This window comes from Adelges cooleyi, unplaced genomic scaffold, assembly GCF_023614345.1.
Source record: "Adelges cooleyi isolate 19-005CV unplaced genomic scaffold, UGA_ACOO_1.1 ACOO_flye_CR_arks_rails_tigmint_CR_PRNA_574, whole genome shotgun sequence".
NCBI classification, from domain to species: domain Eukaryota; kingdom Metazoa; phylum Arthropoda; class Insecta; order Hemiptera; family Adelgidae; genus Adelges; species Adelges cooleyi.
In genome coordinates, this window is record NW_026096268.1 from 7,680,723 (window position 1) to 7,706,213 (window position 25,491).

At 36.5% G+C, this 25,491-nt stretch overlaps 1 protein-coding gene across 2 annotated transcripts in view; it reads right to left on the reverse strand.

The window, feature by feature from the left end:
• Nucleotides 1-25,491, reverse strand: part of LOC126843596 (uncharacterized) — a 227,546-nt gene that overhangs the window by 93,378 nt on the left and 108,677 nt on the right. For both annotated transcript variants that reach the window (XM_050581208.1, XM_050581209.1), the window contains exon 3: nt 22,818-23,112. In XM_050581208.1, the coding sequence (XP_050437165.1) occupies nt 22,818-23,112 (295 nt within the window). The remainder of the gene's footprint in view (nt 1-22,817; nt 23,113-25,491) is intronic.

Here is a 25,491-nt window from a genome sequence, read left to right on the forward strand (position 1 = left end):
GTTTTGCATACTTAACTAGAAAGCGCAAAAAGGCAAATCCGACCACAGCGAATCGTCATAATGGGAATTTTTATTTTTTAAACCCCTCTCTCCCCAAATGAAAAAGGTGGCTAGGAAAATACGGTACTCGCTACGTTGGCCGTTTACGTTTAATTTATAATGATATGATCAAATGGATCCATTACTATCAGGGCTCGGAAATTTTAGCACTGAAAAAAATAGAAAATATTTTTGAACGCTTTAGTATACACTTTAAAATACTAAAATTTTCGCATCCAATAAATAGCACCATCTAAGTATTGGGAAATATGCAAAATAAAATCTCTAAAAAAATGCATGTATATGTGCAAAAAATTGCGAAAAAAAACAATTTCGCTTACGACATCAGGTAAGTGTGAAAGAAAATTTGTATCTTACCTGAGATGTTTTAAGATTTACCAATGTATAAATAAAAAACCCATTCGTTAAAAGTTTAAAAGGAACGTACAAACACACGTCGGCTAACAATGTTTTTTTCTTTTTTCCTTTTTTATAATTATTATAAGCCTGTCGGCGGCCGTGTAGACGCATAAATCATTGATATTCAAATGTCGTTTCGCCGCTGCCGGTTCTGGAAGCGGTTTTTCGCTGGAGTGGAAACGTGCCAAGAAAAAACTTCAAAGTACACCGTGAAAACAATTATTTTCCTCTGAACGGCAAGAGAGAGAAAGAGAAAAAATAAGTAAAACGCTTGTATTTATTTTTGACTTTTTGGAATAATCAAACAGTGTGTAATTGGGAAAAATATCGATTCAGTATTACAACTCAGAACATATTCTCTGCTTTTGATTGAATAGCCACAGTCAACGACATCTTATATAGTAATTTTCAGATCTTAAATTGCAATGACTTTAAATTGGCAAGTCTGTATTCTATTATTCATTTTTAGTCTTGACGACTATGGTTTTTCAGAACCGAAGAATACATTAGCCAAATAGTAATTCAGACAAAACTACTAGTCTCCTGAGATTTAAGTATCCAACTAGTATTGACCCGAAAACCACCCCCCCCCTTTTTGGTGGTAGCGTTTTATCATGATAAAAGTAAAAACAAAACAGCCAAACCAAACAATCGTATTTCTCTCATTGCCTTTTTTACGTTATTATTTTTAATCAACTCCGAAATTGTTTATAACAAAGAAAATCTGTCGTTTAAAAAAAATACCGTAAAAAAAAAAAGATGATTTTTTTTTTCAACAGTCATCTTTAATTTTTAAATGGAAATTAAAAAAAAATAATAATAATAACAACGAATCGCTTCAGAGGCAAAGTGAATCGCCATAAAACGCCAACAAAAGTTTCTGAAATTTAATTTCGTATGATTTAATAACAAAAATATGCGTTTGTCGGTTTTTTATAAACAGAAGTTTTTTCTATAGTAAATAAGAAGAAGCCACGAAGACAATTATTATTTTAAAAAACAATATATATTTTTTAATAAACTTAAAAAAAAAAATACATTGAAACCAGTGTAATATTTAAAGACTCCTATTAGGTTTTTTTTTTGTTATTATAAAAATCAATAAATTGGCAAACAAAAATGTTGAAAAATGAAAATTTCTAACTATAGCAAACACTTTTTCTACGGTCGAGGTCGAGTATAATATTCATCTTGGTAATGAAAAAGAAAAACAATATGCTATAAAAACGACGGTGTACACAACTTAAGTTTATAATAATTAAAAAACACGTAAATGAAAAACGACTATCCGAGAGAGCACGTCGTAAAACAAGCTTTTATAAGACTTTTCATAAAACATGCAAAGTTTATTAATAAAGTCAAAGTTAACGGTTAAATTATAAAAACGGTTACAATCAACGCCGTAAACTCGAGTAATTTCAAATTTTGATCCGTTTGAACGGAAACCAAAGCAAATCTCGAATAACTAAATTTCTACTACCGAAACGGTTTAGGTAGGACTTGATTTATTTCAGATTTAGGTCACAGTGGACTTTATAATGATTAAAATAAACGCACATTTTCAAAAAAAAATTTATTTGAATCGCTTAAAGAACATACTATTTTTTCAATACTAAAACGCGCAATTCAAAACGTTAACGTTTGCTTTTATATATGTTTTTTTTTGTTTTTTACTCAGCCGGTGCCGACAAACAAACCGATGATGATTGACACTGTTTAATTATAAACATACACCGTCTTACAATATATTTTAAGTGTTTCCTTCGTCCCCGGTCGTACCATTCCCATTCCCATTCCGGTTTCCGACAAATGGATCTCTTCTGCCGCACCGGGGAAGTGACGTTTTCCCTTGGATACCTTCCAACGATAATACCAAACTACGTCGTCCGGACAATAATAATAATAATACTAATACTTTACAAACGGCCACATTTGTATATGTTTTTTTTAAGTCCACCTTCGCCATCGCAGAAGCAACACTTGGCCGGAGGCCATAATTAAGCAAAAAAAAAGCGACAAACGAGGGCTTTCGACCGACCGACCGAAACACAATAAGATAAAACTAAGACACAAACTAACACATGTAAGTGTAAATTACCAGTGAAGAATAAATTCGGTTATCAATAAAGTAAAAACTCAATTTAGTATAAACTCAGTACAATATAGCTCAATTTGGTGGTATGCATTATCTAGATAAATATTATTCAGATGTTATTAATTTTGCACTATTTAGATTTTAAAAAAAGGTTCTAAAAACAACCATCTAGATAATTCATATCTAAATACTCGGGGATTTTTATTAAACAAATTTTGTAAATTACTTTTTAATTTTAACTCCACAAGTAAAATTATTAGGTTTATATTCATAACAACAAGAAAAATCTACAGCAACAACAAATAACAGACAGTATAATACATCTGAGCACAGAATAATCAGTACAACTCAGTAATCAACACAATCTGGTCGATGTTAGGTTAGCTGATTGCTGGAGGAAGTCTCAATGAACTTGAATGTTTTTATTCGTCATTGTTAAACGTTTACAACGAGTATTTCGGTCTTCAGTGGAACCTTGGCACATATAAGTCAACCGGTTCAGCGTGGACTCGGTCAAAACCCAGCACAGATTGATAGCAGCAGTGGTAGAAATGTTAAAACAAAAAACCACCCACAACGTCCAACGGTCAAATCACAATAATTAACTTCGAACTAACGTTTTGTGAAGTCACGGGACTTCATGTCCGGAGGGGATACTATCAACCGTATACCGAGTAAGCACACAATAGGTAATTGGAAACCTTTTTCTCCCATGTAAATTAAAACGGTCGCGACAAAAATAATAATGTAATTAATGTTAAATTATACTTCTCTCCTCTCATTTCTTCCATTCCTATTATATTGCCTTTTTTTGTCATTTTATTTACAAATTGTGTTACAATTTCATTTTCAACTGCGACGGGTTTGAATTTGTTTTACGACCGTTATCTATACATTCACAAACATACACATAATATCATATTATAATATTTATTGAAGGTACTCTCGGCTTCATACCAGAGTGGCCGTTTCATATGAGTGTCGTCGGTTGGAATTTCTTTTTTGTTTGTCTCTCGTTTTTAGTCGTTTTCAACGCTAACAAATTAATTAAAAAAAAAAAAAGGTTAACTTATTATAATTACGGATCCTTTTTTTTACCGTTTTAAATTTGTAATTTAAAAAATAAATGAGTTGGTACGAACAGACTTAGGAAATCAACTATATTCGTTCGGTATGATAATAATATTATTATTATAAGGGAAAACTTAACAACAACAAAAAAAAACACAATTATTCGTGCCAGAACAGAGCACGTGCGATCCACGTGATAAAAAAAACAGACAAAAAAGATGAAATCCGATGACAGTTATTTTTACAGCTACCCGTTTCCGTTGCGGCGAAAATTTATTATTTTTGTCATAAATTATTCTTTTGAATAAACATAAATAAACGTTGAATTTTTACTGAAAGCATTATTGTGCACACGACTTCCGTTCCAAAAATCTCAAACGGTTTGATTTCTAGCCAAGGTCATGTGAGTTTGATTTAGTCTACTCATGTATAGGTTGATTTTTCTGGCACTTTTAGCCAGCCAACACCTGTATCGTCCTCAGCCTCAACTCATATTATTCGCAATTACCTTTTGCCGTCTTTGCTTTTTGGGTAGACGTTTTCTATACTAGAACTATTTTCGACGTTCACGGTTAGTATACGATATTATTATGCTTCTTGCTACTTCTCGAGACTACCTCCAAACGCGGAACAGTAATTTACTCTGCATGTGTGTTGTGACCGCAACTGGGATGCATAAGACGTCGATTATCGTTACTTCGGTCGGTTGCAGAGAACGGGGCGAATCATTTAATGCCACACTTGTCGTCGTGGGACAATACGACGATGCCTGGTGGTAGTTCCGGTACTTCCGGATCGAAGAGGCGCACACCAAAGTCATTAGGTAAACTCTAGATTTGGTTTCCGGTCGTTTTGACGCGGAAACGGTAAAAGAACGGCGATCGGCACGGCCATTAACCGTGTGAAATCGGCTTAACGTGAAAACTGCAAAAGTTACCGAAAAACATAAATGTATTCCTCGAGGCCTTTTCCACGCTTTCCAGTACCCAATATCGGTTGACTGGTACTAAAATTGTATGCATATTAAGTTACTAAATCGCAAGAACCGCTTATCTAGTACAGAGATAATCAATTTTGAAGCAGAATTCTGTTTGTTTATTTCCAATACTAATTTTTTTGTGACTGACTTTGAAAAGTGTATTATTTACTGAATAGTCTTGAATTATGTTTAAAACAACAAATTATAAAGTGTCAAATATATAAATATAAATATTGATATAAATCAAGAAGGGGAAATACTGCGATTGATGTACCTATTAGAGCAAAATTCTATGAATATCTTTTCTATCCATTCAATTAATGACGATGAGTCATACAGATATGGAGACCGAACGTTTAATCGAGAAAGGGATGTAATTTTGACGAGTGACTGACACGGTATTCGTGAGCTTTCCGCTAAACGTTAAACATCGCCCAGAGAGCTTAAATACCCTAAATTTAATGCTACTCGATCGCATACCAGTAATACTATACAATCTCTCTCTCCCTGTTCTATTAAATAAAAAACTGTCCGACGGATCCACTATCGCATCTGTGAAGGCATTCATCACTGTAATGCCCCTCGTTGCAACAATAACAACAAGTATAATAATTATCATAGCGGTTATTATGATATTTTTTTCTTCTTCTGCTGTTCCGGAGCCTCCGGCTTAAATCGAACGAAACGGAAACGACACGACGCGAGTTTCCGGTTTCCTCCTGGACGAATTTGTATAAAAGCACTTGGCTGTGGTGGCCGGTGTGCGGGGTCGAGAGGCCGGAGATAATATTAACAGCGAGCGGCGATGCGTTTTGCAACAAAACAAGACCCTCGTCGTAGTCGTCGAGGATATTTTAATAATCTCCAGACCCGGAGATTTAATTAGTTTTTCTCTTTTCCACCGCCACCGTGTAGGCGGCCCCTAAGACTATGTGCTGTTGAAAATAACATGCACATTACAAACGCCAGATAAAGACCGCATTAGAGGAGTGCATCGTTTGTTGTCGGAAAATCCGTCGTTCCGGCTTCCTGAAGAACTTTGGCGAATTATTTTTGCTATTAGCACCAAGTCGCGTTGAATCACAGTCCACAGAGCTCATCAGGGAGGTATCAAAAATCATTTAACGTAGGTGCATACGAGATCCACTATATATATATATATATATGTCTAATCTATTTTCATTTGCAAATATAACTCCAAACAGGGGTTTTCCAACCAACAGAACAAATGGGGTAGATAGTTTTTGAAAAATGATGCACAACCAGTTTATTTTATAAGCTTATTGACGACCCGATGGCCTGTTAACACCTCAAAAATGTAGGACTACACGTGTTAACGTGACACGAATAGCTTTTATTGCGTTTTTCCCTGAAATTCGGTCGAAAAATAAAATAATTTCATTGTCGTGCGTTTATGCATTAAAAAAAATATATGTTAAATACTCATACATCCTAATTGCGTTGAAAAATAATAACCCGGAATGGGATATTATGTTTAATAACGCTCGTCGTTTGTGAACACACGAGACACGCCCACTAAAATAACGTTCATAGTGGTTTATGGTCGGGTCAATTTTTTTATACAATAATAGTAGTTATTTTAATTTAGGTTTAACCGAGCTATTTCGTGTACTCTGAAACAACAAAAAAACTTGGAGGGAAAAAATCGGTCAAAGTATAATTTAATAATCCGTTTTTGGCGGCTGAAAAAATTAAGTCTTAATTATTACCTTTACATAACCCGAGGTGCGTTTTCATGTGGGCGCGTGGGCTGTACTTTTCACACTTAAAAAAATTAAATTAAATTACCACATCGAATAACTGGGTTGCTTACATAGTTCAAAGGAAATAAAATGTATATGTATGAATATAATTAGGCGATAAATTGCTGCAAGGTTTTCACGCACAATTTCACCGGGCCATTACGATCCTCTTCATATAGTTAAGTGCTATGCCTCTTGTCGTTAGGCCCGCGATGGTAATACTAATAATAATAGTAATAATAACAATAAAATGTTTTACTATGCCAAAAAACAAATTTGTAGGCATGTCCCACCAAAAATGATCACAAAAAAAAAGAATGTTGTGCGCTTAAGAACTAACATATTTTGATCCTGAGAAATCGATATGGCCTCTTAAATTTTCTCAAGTAAAACCATAGTAATATTTGTCATTCAATTTGTTTTTAATATATTTTAAATAGCCGCATAACAACGCTGTCAGGCTTTAATTTAATTTTTTTGTACCGAGTTTTTGTGTCAGCTCGAATAATTTAATTATGTTTTATCGGCAATAAGAGTATTACTTTTTTTTTTTAATTTTTGTCGAACAGATTTATTTTTTGTTTTTTTTTAACAGGTGAACGAGTAAGCCTTGTTAAGTTGTAGTTATGACTCCCAAATGACTGAGTGGGGGAGGATGAAATGCCTGTCGGCACTCAGCCCCTCTTATAGAACCACTGGGCCTTTTTTCTTCTTCTTGAGAACAACGTTATCCGTCCAAAAAGTCAAACCCGTCGTTCACTCATTCGCTAATATACACGGGTAACGACCGGGTAAAGACAGTTGTATATATTAATATGTGTTTAAAAAGGACATTAGACGGCGTTGGTGGTGGTTAAAAGACGGTCAGGTTAAGAACGTACCTACGTGCAAGAACGCATTCGGCGCAGTCACTGCAGTCACTTTGGACAAATAAAACGGCCATTAAGAACAAACGGAGACGAATAGTGTTTTATCTACACGTTGTTCGACACCGTGTAGAGAAGCCATTTTTTTTTTTTGAAAATTAAAAAGGATTTTTTTTTTTGGTACACAAGACACGTTTGCGGTGCGCGTGAGCCGACAACTCTAATGACGTCCGAGCTAAAGTCTCCCCACAAGACAATCTCATCAAACACAATAATAATTATATTCATGTCTGTCGGTTTGTGTGTTGCACGTGCGTCGCCCGCGTTCGGCTTGTGTATGTACATCATTAGCTATGTGGATTTTTTAAAAAATAAACATTTTTTTTTTTAATCACTCCAACGCCATTAGGATAGGATCCCGCCGGGATGCAACCGACCAGGCCTCCCAAGAGTTTATCGGTAAAGTTTTTGAGATACAGTTCTCCGGCTTGGCCACGAGGGGTGGCACTCCTCGTATCAACATCCCCATGTGTGTGTGTGTACATTAACCCTTTTGTGTTGGTCCCCAAGACTTGAACAAGCGCCGGTCGTAATATTGTATATTAATATTAATATAACTCGTCCGAAACATCCATTCGTCATTACAATATACAGGCATAAGACACGAGACGAGACGCATTTGCCTATACACACTATGTAAAAGGGGTGACAATACAATATTATAAATCAATCGTTTGCGATGTGAAAATGGATACTTGAATTTAAAAAAAATAATAATAATTAGAGCTTCCGAGAGACCGAGTTAACCGTTTAGTATGGCATACAGCGTCAGAACACAACAGCTTTGAAAAATCTGAAAACTACAGTAGTAAATACCAATGGGCAATTTTTTCCTTAAAACTGTACCAGGCGTAATCTACAATGGCATGATTATGTTAAGTTTAGTAAAAAAAACACTATCCTGACAAATGTAAAAATCAACTACTAATATAAAGTTTGAACGGTTAGGTAAAAATTCATTTTTGGATTTAGATCCCTGGAAAAAAAATCAAATATTGACTCCCTAAAAGCTAGCTAGTGACGGTATTATATTTTAATCAAGGGTCAAATTTATGAATTTGCTTTTATTATTTTTTAATTTTGACTTATTATTCGAGATTTACACGAATAAATGAAACTAAAAATAAACTACACATAATAATTACATACCATATTATACATTAATAGCTGGTAAATTAGTATGCATAGTTTTACAAAATTGTTAAGAATTTAAGTTTTTTTATTATTTTATTGCTTAAACACAATTAATCGCTGTTACCCAAGTAGATATTTAAATAGCAGCACTCGGAATGTATTTTACAACGCTGAGTCGATAATGTTATAACTATTTATGTAAAGCACTTTAGGGTCAATGTGTACCTAACATACATGCCATATTACAATTGTTTTATCATATTATAACACTGTATTGTGCTAAACTATAAAACAATAATTGTTGAACCCGCATAGTATAATGGCAATAAGCGTTGTTGACCGAATCAAATGCGGTCACGGTCTGGCCCGCAGTCGACTTAGTGTGTATTTTAATATTAGTGTTAAGTTTTATAAGCATCTCGATAAGAACCTGCATAACAAACTTATTCAGTAATATTTTATTAGCATAGCTTTTAAAACTGTATCCACTTAAGCGGGTTATAAATTCTTTAGAGGAAAAAAAATTGTACAAACAAGTACCAGGAAATAATACAAAGTATATTCATTAAGCGTGCGACGAATATAATGTCTTGAAAAACCACCAATAAGATCTGGGCGAGTATTTGTAAATTGCACGTACAAACCGATAAATGGTTTCAATAAAAAAATATGTTATAATTTTACAGTGAGCTTGTAACAGATAAAAATAACAATAAAATGTTGTGTTATAAATGATATAGTTCACCTTTTCCAAACGTTTCTATAGCTAGTAGATTTTGCAAATATTATCATAATATTAGAAAGCTACATTTCTGACGCCTGTTTGTACCCTTTTTACCTTGCCCGGCAACCTAAGTACGAAACCGACCTTTGGGTCTGAGCAAACCGGCTCCTTTGTGCGCTCCTCCTGTTAGACGCTGTACGACGATATCCAACCAAATCGTTCCATTCTAAAGGGTTCCCCATTGGGACCGAACACAAACGCGGTGGACTTAACGTCCGAAGGCCAGAGTATGGCGTTTTTTTATTGTATATTATGTTCTCTATATTCCTGACTGGATAATGACACTTGATAAACCCCGGTCGCAAAGGGCTAGTTTTTTTAACAATTTTTTTTTTTGTACCCGTCCAAACCCCGATCATTGGCACGCTCAGTGGACATTAAAAAAAAAACGCCATAACGCTCTCGGGCTTTTCACCGATCAATCACGACCTTTGTGGTCGGGCCTTTTCAATAAACACGGGCAACGACAGGCACGCGTACAACTCTATGATATAACACACTGGCCGTAATAACACAAAACGACCGCACTAATGGGTTTTCCCCGTGGCAAATTTACCGTCATCCCCTACAGATACAGAAGACACAAAAGCCACCAAAGTACGACCGTTCCGGACGATGTGTGTAAATCGTCTAGGACAAAAAAAAATCTGGCGATATTACATTATTACAACAGTGTAATATACATAAATTGGGTGTAGGTGAAGATGTGTCAAGAAAAATACAAAAAAATATATATACACAGACAATATAGAGAAAAAGGAAATTCCATAACGCCATGTGTGCCGTGGCAGTTCAGAATAGTGGTAGGCTGAGGGGCGGTAGAGGGGGTTACCCATTATATTGCATTTTCCGCCCCTCCACGCCTGCCGTTTTGCCGGCGTAGATAAGAGCAAAAAAAATCCTGTGTCGTACTTGTGTCTTTTTTGACAAACACGAAAAAAAAAAAAACACTACACATATAAATAACGTTATATTATTGTTCGCGTCAAAAGATAATAATACGTGTCAGTTTCAATGGCCGACCATAGCCGTGTGTACCCCACCCTCCCTGCCCCCAGAGAAGATATTGAACAAATCGCCAACCCTGGCGGACGTGGAAAATAAAAAACCCACCCCGTGGACCAAGCGAGTTTTTAGCAGTTGTTGTGTTGTCATTGTTAGCAGCGAAAAAATGATAAAGAAAATAAAACTAACACTATGGCTGCAGAGTTAACATTTTTTTTTTAGAATATGTCTTAGGGTACTTGTATAATGATTATAATAATATGTGTGTTTCACGCATAAGTTGACCGACCGTTCGGATTACACTGTCAATAAAGCGCTTTTTTTTTAAACCAGCAACTTAACTTACCTATAAAATATCTAACCATATCCAATAAAAGTAATAATATGTTCTGTTGGAAACTGAATTAAGACGTTTATACATTAACGGCAACATATACATATATTAGTATAGATTTTTCTGCGTCCTACATAGTGTTTGGATGGGATATTAAATTATATTATGCCGGCGTCGGCTCATCATCAACATTAACCGGGTTTAAATTTTCAGTAACAATAATAATAATTGTTTTTGTGTGGCACTGTCGGCTACCACCGGTGTGTGTTAATTTTTTCTGGGCAACGAAGGCAGTAGAAATAATAAAAAAGAAAATCCGGACCGACGGCTGTGAACAACGGTTAGGTAAATAATTATTTTAGGGAAGAACCATAATAATTATTAATATGGACAGCTATTGTTCTAACGGCGTCCCCGGCCCATAATATATCTAACTCCGGTCCGGTTAGGTATCCACATTGTGCATCACTATACACAACAATGTGCGCGGGCACGTCTCCGGCAATTTGTTAGCCCGTTCGTTAAGTACACACACACACATACCGGCTCGTCTAGTTTTGGGCAAGTGGAAAATTGAATTTATCGTTAAACACTGTGTGTAGTACGATTATATTATTATTATTGTTATTATGTACGACCGAACCCCGTGCACGAGCCCCGTTCAAATACTTCAACTGAAGAGTGGCTCTCGCTTTTTCAAAAATCGATACAAAAGTCGCCGTTTCATTACAATAGCCAAACGATTTTGTCGTCGACGACACGAGAAATTGGTCCACGGCTCCGGTTAGGTCAACGCTAGCATCGTCTTCCCTAAGGATTAAAATAGCCCACAAAAAAACGGTTTGTAAGTTTGGCTCCTGAAAAGAATTTTTCATTTTCTACTACTTAGAAAAAATAAAACGTTTGAGACGGTTTTGCATCCAAGGTCCCTCTTTTTAGCTCCTCCTCTAGCTTTTGTTATAAATATCAATACAATTCAATTATAATGTTTTTCTCTTTTTTTTTGTCAGAGATTCCAGAGAAAAGAAGACATATTTTTTAATTTCATACAATCCACATCTGTTTAAGATATTTCTATTCCTAAGTATCATTTTAAAATAAGAATAATTTTTTTTGCACCTATATTCGTTTACAGTATCTAATTGGATTCAACTGGATGAGCTGCTGTATGTTTTTTTTCACCCAATGTCTTCTCAATAGGTTTTTTTTCTAAATTACAAATTAGACTTACAGTTACTACATTAACAACAGTAGGCCTAGTATTTTACTGAAGCGGACTGTCTCGCTTTTGTGTCGAAGATAGCGCAAGTATTACTAGCTGGGCAAACAGCAACGGGCCAAATCAAATTATCGCCTTGAAATTAAATTGCATTTTTCCACTCCACTGGATCTTCACACCGTCACAGCACAGCAAAGGCAGTACTCGGACGACGATATCCGAATGCGATTAAATAAAAAATGAAATAAAACAACGGCCGTAAAGGTGAATTATTAGGTACAACGGTGTAGTTTATGTACTGGAAAAATGTAACGTTATTATCGGTTAAACGATTTTAATTATAAAAAGAAAATTTGTTTTATAAAAATGGTTATTTATTTCTATGTTGTTTTCTACAATCATTATGTATATAAATAGTAACTTTCAACGGCCGACACTTGGGCCAAATCTTATTCTACAAAAAAAAAAAACAGAAGACCACCTAAGCGGTTCTTCAGCCAAGTACAAATGTGTAATAATTTAAACGATTTGTTATTATTTTTTAAAGAGACTATCAGTGAACTCATTGCCAGCGACGATTTAAAATGGTCGATTTCCAAAAACAAAAAATATGACCCTTCGCTTTGACTAGTGTAGTATTTTTTAAAAATAATTACAGTCATTACGCAAAAAAAAGTGTTTTTTTGTTTAACCTAATCCGGAATGACCCGACAGACTTAGACCTGAGTAGTCGTCCTAAGCAGGTACTGTTTGCCGAATGGATATTATTCACCGGCAGAGATTCGTTAAACGCAGACAAACGAATGGGGCGCTATGTACACCGTATGTGATCGACAGCATTACTAATCCAATTGACGGACCCTCTTATTGAATTTATTTTTTTTGCATTTTTTACATTTTACACAAACAAGCCGTCACGAAATACAACAACCGATCAAAACGCGCGCGCTAATTGCTAACGTCATTAGACACACGTTTGTTTGTGACACATCAACGCCAAACACCGTTCACCGTAACAGACTTAACACAATGGACAAACGATGATGAAATTCGATTCAAAGCCGTCGGGGCGAGTAGTACGGATAATAGTATGCTTTTGAACATATTCGACAACTAGATTTTTCCCTTTGTAACGACATTATCGCACCCATGAAAATATGCAAATGCTTCTTGACATTGGATCCCGAGGGACCCTGTCAAGTCTGTTCGTACATAAACACTACCAGATTGTTACAACTTACACTTCACCGTTAAAAAAAACATAAATATTTTGGTCTGTAAACCCTCTCTCAGTCTTTGCTTTTCATAATTCATGCCAGCTCAAAATAATGATGAGTACCTCTGTGGTGATGAAACCATTAAAATGTACATTTGAACAAAGCCCACCTTTATTCAGGTACAACTTCTCGTTCCAATGACGTCGATATTTGCCTAACATTAGTAATTTGAACAAGCTGTTCCGTCGATTGGGTTGTTTTTAAAATTGAAATTTTTCTTCATGTTCGAAAATGTAATTTCCACGGTCATTCGAAATTAGTAGTTAACTAGTTGCTGTTTATGTATTTTTGTTTTCATTTCTAACGTCAGATATATGTACACACAATAGGTAATAATAATGTAAATTGAACTAAACAGATTACATTATTGCCACCAGCCAGCCGGTTCCATCCTGCACGACGGCGTCGGCAGCCCAAAACCGCATTAGTCAGGAAAACCGGAAGTAATGCGAACGATGACGAGGCTCTTTGTTGCTGAATATTATTACGTCCCTTTTCGGTGGTTTCCCCTATTTTTTTTTCCATTCAAGTCCGTTCAAAAGTCATTTTTTTCCTGATGGCGAAGCCCGGTGGGGCGTTGAAGTTGATAGGGGGGGGGAAGTCGACGGCGAAATAAAGAAAATCACCGAAAAGATGGAAGATCTTAAAGCCACTTGTGTATATCCGTGTATATATATATATATATATATATATATATTTATATTCTGCTGGATTTTTTTTTTATTTCCACCGCCTTTAGCTACCATTATTTCTTTAAAGACGTCATTTTTCCAGCAAACGTACAATGGCTTTTTTTTTCTAATGCTCGCTTAAAGGTCTCTCTTTTTTTTTTTACATTTAACAGTACAGTTACGGTACTGCAGTTACACACTGCAACGCACGCTGGCATAATATAAAATTATATATATATATTATTTGTACTTGAATCTCCGGTGACTTTTTATACAATTTCGAATGTACCGAATTGTACATCATACACAGTGAACATAATATATTATATTATATTCATAGACCAATTGCTACAATGAAAAATAGCCCCGAGGGGCAACCGTGTAGAGACCGTTCCGGATCCGGTCGACCGCATAACAGTGGAATAGGATTTTGTAAATAATATGATTTCAATAACTGCTGGCAAGCCGATAATAAACATTAGCTGATTAATGTCCCCGTCGAAATCACAGCCAGCCGGGGTGGTCTCAAGACGGTTGGAAAAAAAATCCAAAATGGCTTTTACGACTTTTATGGTGTCCTCTCCGCCGTCGCCCATAAAGCTTGCCCCGCCATATATTATTATACACACTGAAGTCCGCCGATCCGATGGGCAAAACTCTATATACTTACATAATATTAAAGGCGGCGCTAATACGATTCGTATGAAGATGTAGTGGCCGTTACAATCGCGAGGGCGTTATACTTAAGTGTAATAAATAAACACAGCCGATACGGCAGCATCGTTCACAGAGCTTAAGTGTTTTAGTGTTTTTCGCCAAATCAGCGACTGACGATTTATCACGAATATGACGGCTAAGGCGACGCTCACCGTCCACGCACACATAACGCCAGAAATCTTGTTACCCATTTTGAAATCATAAAATTTCACTTGAAAAAAAATAAATATCTTATCTCCGGCTATGCAAATTATTATCGCTCAATTACCTTTTTCCGTAGATGACGTTTGCCAAAATAGACAGATAGGTACTGTCATGGTGCAGTGCTTGTATGGTCTGAATCCAAAAGACGAATCAACGTCTTCGCCAAAACCCTCCCTCGACAATTACACTGTAGTAATAGCATCGGTGCACAGTATATTAGAGTCACCTAAAACGCCTAACATAATCCCCCGAACACAGACTCGGCCGACCTAATCCGGCCAACCCGGAGAGTCGACCTCGCCCCCTAAGTATATATAATATAAATAAAAGGATTACTCGTCGACAATCTAAAACAGTCTACAGTACACGCCGACTGGCAAACACACTCACTTACTGCCGGTTAAATCCGTTATGTGCGCGATTTTGAATTACGACCCGAATGCCGGTACGGTGCACGCCAAGGTCCCAGAGGACTTTCTTTATCCTCTTACCGCTCTCCCGAACGACGACGTCGTCGCCGAAGTCCCTCAGGACGGAACGGGCAACCTCGGAGGGAGCACACACACACACACACATAGGATAGAAGAACGCGCGACTAATTGTTTTTTTTAGGTAGATACACAATATAGGGACAAAAACCTCACACGCTAGAGCGGTAAAAAATTGATTTCGTTTCCACGTGCACGTGATGAGCTTATTGAAAACGCAATTCCCTCGAACGGCGGTAAACGGATTCGTCGATAAACCGTTCTGTCGACGGCACCGTATGGCCTTTTTTTTTTGTACTATTACTATTATGCGTAAATTGGCTTAATGTAAAAACCTCGTTACAGCAGTACAGCCGAACGAAAGAACGCAGCGTGCAGGATTGATCTATCTTCCCCTAAGAGCTTATGTCTATGCCTGCCTTAAGCCTAAGCCTCATCATTGTCGTTAAAGCCAAAAGCTAACCTACCGGTCATAAGCAGTTTCCTTGGGTGTCTTGTAATTTGCACAACTAGTGTGTCATATACCGCTCTGCTGTCCAAGTAACTTTGTCTTCCTAAAATTTATGGTTTTGATGATCACCCTCTTTTTTTTTATTCAGTAGCTAGTATCTGATTGTTTGCTTTCTACGCTGTCCAGCTGGTTTTGTAATTCTTCTCCAAAACCACATTTCTGCAGCTGTTTCTCTGGGATCCACGCTTGACACCAATAAGTCAAGATGCTAGAATATATTTGAGAACTTTTTCTTTGTAGTGCTTGACAGATTTTTGATTTACTAATAGGTTTCGTTTCTTCTGGAAGGCTAGTTTAGCAAGTGCTAACTAGTGCTTTGACTACCCAAATACAAATAAGTACTATTACTGCTAGTAGTGGATTTACTTTATGGCACGTGTATGACTTAATATCTCATCAAGTTATAGCACTATTAGGTAACTTGTGCGTGTAGTAAACTAGGCCAATAAAAGCAGAATTAAAGGTCAAGAGTGTCAAACCCATGTCGCTTTCCCTAGCTATTTTGCATGAGACTAAAAAGTAGTAGGTCGTTAGTTTTGTTGTACCGGTAACACTGATGCGTTTATGGACATTGGATCACTGATCGCCGCACGTGTGACTTTGGTTGTAATATGTTTGTGTGTCGATGGTTGTCTGACAACGGGTAGTCCCAGTGTGTGTTTGTTTGGAATCAGATATCGGTTTCAGTAACGGCAATACGTTAAATAAGCCCGTGTCGTCTCGGTTGTTGTTAATTAAAATACTCGAAACGGGCACGTGAGATGAAAGTCAAAGTACCTACGCCTTTTTTTTAATATTATTATTATTATTATATTTATACCCGAGACACGGTTGCTTTGGCCGTTTACACGCCGTGCACCACGCTGCGATGCAATTAAATAAACATCCAAGCTAATAGTAATAACCGTTGGCCGTTATCATCTCGAGTCTAGTATATAAAGCAATAAAACGTCCGCTGGCCTTGGAAATGAGTTTCAGATTTCTCTACAGTTCGGTAAGTGTAAAGGAAAACAATGCTTCGTCAAACCCAAAACGTGCATAATAATAATATTAGTCGAGACCATAAACGTTAGTATAATATTATTGTTCAAAATGGAGCGTTTTACCGCAACAAATGTGTCGACTTTGATTAGCTATTAACCAATGATAAGGCTCAATTTAGACCCATAAGAGCAGCTCAACTTTCTGCACCGCCGTTTATGTCTTGTCAGACGAATCAGCCAAGTTGAGAAACTCATTAAAGATGAAATTATACCAACGTTTTCTAAACTTGTTTTATTTTAATTTGCTTTATTAGTCAAAATTGATCTAAATATTAAACTGAAGCGACTGACCGCAATAATTTAGCCCAATCATGGAAGAAATGATAGTGTCTTTCCTTTATTTTAAATGCCAATTGAAAAATAACAGATTGGTAAAATAACCGGCTAAGGAAAAAACAACCAGGAAATTACATTACAAATTGATTGTGTTCACTTCGGCTATGAAAAGTGTGGATCTGGTCGTTGTCCAGATCCATAGATCCACGTCACGGTATGACGTCTTAAAAGAGTTTTCATTTTTAACTTTTATAGTAGTAGTTCCCAAAAAACGCACCTCGTGTGGGTTATTTCGCGAGCGACGGAAGTTTTTCCAATAAAGTTATACTTTGACCGTTTAGAGCGTTTACAAAAGCTACTACTGCACGCGATATTGTTAATAAAAACCCTATAGGTACGATATTATGTTGGCGGCAAAAAGGCGCTACCGGTATATTATTATTTTTGAAAACAGCAAGTATTACTTTCGACTGTACCGGAGTGAACATTGTTTATTTGTTTCCATGCCTATTCGAGGCATTGGCTATAATATTATGGCGAGGGGTATCCGAATTCGCCAGGGTGCTGTACGCAGGTTTTACGATTCATACGTGTGATCCTCCTTTATGACCATCACGTCATTGACCTCGTTCGGTACCAAAACAATTTTTGATCATGCCGGCGAAAAACGTTATTATCGTTGTGTCAACCCATGACCGAAACGTGAGAAAATAGTATGACAGAGTAAGAAGCTTGGCGAGAACAGCCAAGCTGTATTATTTTTTATTTTGTATCCGTAAACGTGATCATATTATTGTGGAATCGACGAACTTGGAATACCAAATAGGTACTACAAAATATATGTTGATTTATATTGTACAATTCTTGACAAGTGTCTTAATTGGTTATTATTGATCACAATAAGCAATAAACGCTTCAATTCGTTTTTAAAAAAGATATCAGTACAGATAGTGTAGAACGATTACACTGTTGTTTTGTTTAAAGTCGTTCAAGTAGAAGCAAAGAGCTGAGGCAGTTGGATATCATCTGATTATTTTATGTGGCCAAGTGGATCCACTGAAATTTGAACGACGTTCTTAGAGAGCAAAGAAAACGTGATCCGACGACAACATTAACCGAGCGTGGAAGATAAATAAATAAAGTTTGCTATCTCGAGATGCCTCTACTGCTGCTTACAGATGTTTTATTTTTTTAAGTACTTCACTGCGGGTGGAGGGTTCACTGGTTTACACAGCTCCGGTTCCGGTCGCCTTACAAGAAAAACTGATTGAAATCGTTACACGGCCGGAGAACAAAGGATATCGTTTATATTGTGTACTGTTTAATCGGATAACGAATAGGATCGAGCAGAGGAGAAAACCCGTATTGTTCTCCATCTGTTGGGCGTTTGGGAATATTAATTTGTTCATCGCTTTAGATTAGTTTTCCAACGCCGCGGTCTGAGTTTTGTGTATTCTTCTTATTATTATTATTTACCGTCGATAAACCAATCTGTTTTACTTTGAATCAATCCAAACCGAGCCCGGACGTCCGTCACTACTCCCACAGCATAATCAATCCCGGTATAGATTTTTCCACTTTCGACAAGTCGGTCGAGACTATGAGCTTACGAAAATCAAAACGAATTTTTTATAGGTTTCCAAGCCGCCCTACCATCGATCAGATAAAACCAGAGATATTGAAGCAATGCGATTGCTGAAAATTTAAACAAACCAAAACCCTTCTCAACTTATGAACTGTGTATTCTTTATCTCGACGATGAACATAGACAATAAAAGAATAGATAGGACATCGATCTTATCGCCTGAGATAACATTTTTAAGCTAATTCGGGGTACTTTATTTTCACATACATTTGCACAATAAATAATTATAGTTTATTAAAAATATCGAGCAATCAACAATTAAATAATAATATATCTGTCTTATACACGTACATACACGTGTGACCACACTCTGCACTGCCAGGAAATGCCATAAAACGGTCGGCGTAACGTTAAAACTGCAAAACGCCACAACCGGGAAAGAGAAAGAGGGGTTTATTCAATATATGTATATATATATATATATATATATTATAATAATATAGCACATATATGATCAGTTTTATCGCTTGAGGGATAGACAAAACTATAAATCTTAACGGAATAACATATACATATTATAAACGACTACTATATTGAATAACATTACCGGGCTAGACCTTAGGATGGGGGATGTCATGCGATTTTCAAGGTCCAACGAATCCGAAATTTATATTTTGAGTTTTGATAGAAAAAAAAAGCTGCAGCCGTTAGCTGTACTTGCCGGTTGTAAGTTGTGTGACTTGTGCCGAGTATAGAGAAAACAATATAATCGGCTAATGCGCGACACTACTCGACTTTAATAATAATAATCAATCCAAAGGCGTAAAGTGGTATTTTTATTGCTTGCACCGTCAAACGATAAATTAATGACCGTATACATAGCAACTAAATACACACTTTGAACGGTATTTACGACCCCTAGAGCATATATAGATCATTGATGACCGACGGAGCCTATACTATGCTATGTGTTATCGCCAACGACTCTCCCTCGTCCAATAAAACGATGATACAGATAAAGCCGTCGCAATTAGTATAATGTTATTAAACTTGAGCTAACGGCATTTTCCGAGTAGAGAGTATCCGAGAAAATGTATGAAATACTACTAATCGACAGAGTAGAAAAAATATTAAAGCCGTTAACAATGCAAAACGAATAAAAGTTTTGAGTACAGATTTCATGGAAAGTAAAGTGATGTTAGGTTACTTTTCCATGATCAATGTTAGATTAGGCGATGATAACATGATGATAACTCTGTTATATTGTTGATCAATCATAGAGAAAACAATAAATACCATGGACAATACAATAACTGTTTGCAAAAAGGGTAGTATAAAATGCTGAAATTCTTGCAAGTCAGATTATTGCCCCGCGGATATAGATTTACCGTGACTCGTTGCAAAGTCTATTTTTGGACGGCAAAACCCAAAGAAGATGACCGCCACTTTTTTCCGCGAGTAGCATTTACTTTGTTAATTATTATTATTGAATGTCGACGGTCCGATGGAAAGTCTTCTGAAAACGAATCGACCTCAATAAAAAAAAATAAAAAACGCTATTGATTTGCCCGGATAAGAAAACAATCCCGGACAAGTTCATCGCGCGCGCGTTTGCATTTTAAACAATAACTTAATCTCAACGTGATTACGCCTTCGGGCCGTTTGAAAGTAGATGGCGCAACGCTTTTGTGAGACACCACGTATTGGCCATTATACCTAGTATTATAATGTCATTTACACAGACCGGAATGATTAGCCTAAGGAGATTAATGTTCTTCGGCGTAATCGTTTAAAAGAAAAAATGTCACCGTCCTCAACTGGGCAAATCACTTTTGATCATAATGCGTACCGCACTGTGACGGCAGTTGGTAATATTCTCACGTGTCCGGCTTTCCCAACGATTTATTATCTTCCAGTCGATCACCTTGAATCAATTTTATTTTATAAGACCTATAATTGACCAATTACGGTAATTTCATTGTTCTAGCTTCGATTCGGAACTGAAAAGATTTTGTTTTTACAATGATGTGTTTTTTTTATTTTTGTGTGTCTGAGCTCACGATATCCTTTTAAACCGTTGAACCGATTTCTTCATGCGGCCAGTCTATAGATCAGAAATCGAACCTTCAAAAAGTTCACCCTTTTCCATTCAAATTCGAGAATGAATGTACATATTTTCAACTTAAAATTACGGTGCTCTAATACTTAAAAAAAACTAAATAGTCAAATTAGTGCCAAATTTGTTTGAGATATGCTTTAGGTACATAGTACTAACGATAAAAAATGTTATAGCCTTTTCACTTAGAACGGGTGGAAACTTTTTTCTTTTTAACATTTTTCAGTAGAATTTTAGGGATTAGGTTTGAAAATTAGACCAAAGGTCGATTGAGCGGATATATCATATACAATTTTCTCAAAAGTCTGTTTTAAAACTTGTTTTTAATAAGGAAAACCCCCTCTTTTGTGCGCCTACTAGATTTGTTTTCTTTTGAAATTCTCTGATTTCCCCATTTTTATTCTTTACAAAATAATCTTCATAGTCTGGTGGGCTCCGACCGAATAGGTTGTGTATGTGTTCTGCTAACGTCTTCTCATCGTTACCGCGTTAGAATTGCCTATCTGTTGCGCCGTCCGAACATGCGTTTGCCGCATATTATAGCAAGCATTGTAAATGGATACGCGGTACAGAAACCGATGCGGCAGAAATAACCCCCGGGACTTGATTATTATACCATAGCCGTGGAAGTTTTCGGCGAGAGGATATTATAACGGCTGAAAGTTTGACGGAAAACCACTGGAGTTCGCACTGTATAATAATCCATTACCGTTGTGAGTGTAATACACCGCAGAAGACCTTTTTGACGAATACATCACACGGTGGGAATCGAAAACCGTGTAGTTCGGCCTGAAAGTTGGTTGTCGGCTGATTGTGAAATCAGATGATGCTATAAGCTGCTATGCGCCACGTCGGGAGGGAAGGTTTTTGAAAAGCACCTCTGCTAGAATATTGCATCTCGCGTCGAGATAAAATACACTAACTACACCAGAAGGGCGAGAATTATATACGGTATAATGTTCCAAATTGAAAACTTTCACTACGCGCACAAGATTTCCGTATACAGCCGGCTTAAAATAATTTCACGACGAGAGGCTTAAATCCGCATATTTTGTTTTGTCGGAGCGCGGCTTAAGTATAACGCGAAGGCAACACAAACTCATGAAAGTCAAAAAGGAGGACACCGCCGCCGATGTATACTTGAGCGCGAAATGGCAGAAATTATGCATATTAATTGAATTTTTTACCAAATTAAATTTAATTCCCTGGCGAACACTTACAGTTGGACCATTTCAATTTTAGGATTTGTACTTCTCGTTAAACAAATAAATAAACAGCCACAACTAATACATTTTACTTATAAAGTTATTAAAAGCAATCATATTAGATCCACTAGTAAAAATATAATACAATCCGAGCATTAAAACTATACATTCCCTGGTAAATTTAAAGCAGCAGTTGTAGCTTCATTGTTCTAAGAAGTAAATCGGACAGATATAGGCCAATATCGATGATTGATTATTTTACAAAACTTGAAATTTCAATTCGATACAGACTGTAATATTAAAAACACAAACAAAAAGAAATAAAAAAACAAGCGTGTCCACCTTGGTCAATACTTGAATCACTGAATCGTAATTTAGGATGTGGCCCTTAAAAGAAAAAAAATAAGGAGAAATTGAAGGCCAGCGTACAAGACGAACGAGTAAATCGTTTGAAATCTTACATTTGTTTTTTCATCGCCGACCTTGCCAGTACAACAGTATCGATTTTCGCGGTCGATTATAAAATATCAAGAGGACGTAATACCCCCCCTCCTCTTATCTATATACTACGGAGTTTGGTAAAGGAGAATTTTTTATAAAATCTTAATTCAAAGGTTAAACCGCCATGTGTAACATTATTAGTACAATAAATTGAATTTTCTGATTGGTATTTTGAAAAACGCTTATTACGAGGTTCCCTCGAAAACCTATTTTTCTTATTAAAAGTGTTTTATCTCTAAAACTGTCACTTTGAAAGATCTGTTTCGTGTAAACATGTTTACACCATTGATAATCTTCGACGAGACGGCCCCTCCTTCGAAATATAACTAAAATCTAGATTTTTGATTTCTTCGTTCACAAGGTAAGGCGGTATACAACTAAACGTGCAAAACGACCTTTTGGCAAACCGACAGGACGGTCCATTTGGCGCACTCTATCCACAGCGTTTACTCACCTTCAGATAGTCCTGTTTCTCTTCGCCGCAATCTACCGGAGACTTGACGAATTCGATCCGACCGCCCTCGATGCATATGTTAGGGGCGGTAGTCGCGCCACCACCGCCGCCAAGGGTGGCAGCTTTGTTGCCCGAACGACTTCCGGCTCCAATAGGTGGCGACACTGATTCCGGTTTGCTGCAAACATTTCCGTTGTAGATGGAAATTTTCGAATCCGAAGACACCGAAATCGGTTTTAGAGTGTCGTAGGTCACCGAATAGTGCGAACCATCGTCGTGCACCGGATACAATTGTCTGCCAAACAAACAAACAAATCCAAAATCAAAGTTTATCCAAAAGAGTACAATATTTAAATCACAAAAGTACATTGTAAAAAAACACAATAGAAAATAGTGATAATAATAATAATAACTAAAATAAGAGTAAAACGCGCAATAAGCCGTAGTTTAGATAAATATTTAATATAGTTTAAATTAGATAGGGAATCAAATCAGCTTTTTTCTCTAAGTGAAATACAGGATTGTTTTCTGACTTTGGGCAGTTGATATGGATAGGTTTTCTTTAAAATAGTAATAATATCTATATTATTACCATTAGACTATTGTCTTTGTGAAAAGACCTAACGCGACGTACCTCGTGACACCTGACAACTTATATTAATTATTAACGTGGCTTTTATGGCCTTTATCGTTCAAAAGTCTACTTATACGATCGATAACGCGCACACTCAAGTCCACCGACTGAATTATTTGTTAGTTCCATTAGCGTGGGTAGACAATTCATAATTTCCAATGAGCGCATTGTGCTTTGTGTGTGCAGCTGACATTTCTAGTTAAACGCCAAAGGAATATTGTGTATTGTAATAAATAACTATACTGAAATGATTGCGCAATTTGTTAAGTTCAACGAAGTAGGTTGCATGCGATTCCGAAATCTAAACTAACATAATCTAGATGGGGAAGCATATAGGGTGATCCATTAAGGGTAAGACACTCACTTTCTCCTAAAAAAATCGCAATTTTGAAATTTTTTTTATTGAACACATTTTTGGTGTTTGTTTTTTTATAACACAAACAATTTTTCGTTTATAAAGTTGAGCGCAGTTATTTTATAAAAACTTAGATGGTTTAATAATTAAATATTGTTACGAAATTGCGCTAAACATATTATTGACAGGGGTTATATTGTGTAGATGCATAATTTGGTTCTTTGAAGTAATTAAAACCATTGCGGTGAGAAGAAAAGAGTTTCTAGAATTTATCCTTAAGGGAGTACAATAGTTGTTATGTACGTTATATTATACAACAAGCAGAAAATGTAATTTTTATTATGGTCTGTGAGGTTTTTTTTTCATATTTTCTCTTACACTTAACATTTTAAACTTCAAAGAACATTGTAATAAATCCCGAAAGCCATTAAATCTGCTGCAAGAATTGCACGCCAAGCAATACATAAACATCAAGTTAAATTTATTGTGTTCAAGTATGTATTATATTTCCATTACATTTTGCATTGTCGGAAGACGACACCATACCGATCGTATGAGATGGAAGTGCATTAAATAATGTTCACTCGATTTTTAGATTTTTTTCAAGTCCTGCCAGAGCAAAGCCCGCGCAAGAGTAGACTATTTCTTGGTGAGTTTTGACAACAAAACCGCAAGTTAATATTATAAAATACATCACACATTTTTTAACCTGCTCTGGCTCGCGTTTATTTGAGTGGAAAAACCAAAACAATTCCAATCTAATTACAATCGACCGCAGTGTTTTCGTTCACTCGAGAAATGACGCTAATAGTCATAATATTGTTAGCCGCATGGCACCGCGTGGGCTTCGACTTTTATTATCGTTGCACTCGAAGATTACGTACAAGGAAAGATGTATAAAAAGTAATTATTATTATTATTGTTGTTGTTACAACCGTGTAGGAGTACTATACGTTGGTCATGAGCCCACCACGGTCGTACCCCGTGATTTTAATGTGTTTTTGTGCGTTTGACGACGACAGTAATAATATTTTTATAAACGTGACAAAGCCGGCCCAGAGTAACGCATTTCTCCTTATCACTAGTCCTATTCGAAATACCATATTGTAAGTAAAATATGTACCCAAAAGTTAACAGGGAAAACACAATTGAGTGTCTTACGTCAAACGGATCACCCTGTATAATGATGACGTCGGTTTTACTCGATACTTTAGTAAACTAGGGAAACGACAATGTGAGTCCAGAAGTTATCGATCGCCGACGAGGAACCGTAATAACATAAGTAAAAGTGTTGTGTTTTTGGCGGTCGCAGCTGTTTTTGGCGGCCGAGGGTGTGCGCCATGACCGGGGATTAGTATAACCGTTAACCGTATTGCAGGGGTCGTTTATGCGGCAATGACCTTGGACTGTGTGTGCGCCGTCGCCGGGCATACCCTTTTGGCGGTGGCCTTAAAGGACACGAGCTAAGCATTGGCAATAACAATGTGTGTTAATGTGTTTTATAATTATTATCATGACCGAAGCGATTTTGACATTAATATAGGTTTTTATCCTCCTTGTAAGGGGAAAAAAACCCATTTGGGAGGTCGCTTAAATTCGGAAGCAGTTATACCGTCGAACATGTTATTATCATAACGTTGTGTTTTGACAGTGGTATAATTTATGATTTCCACTGCACCGAAGTC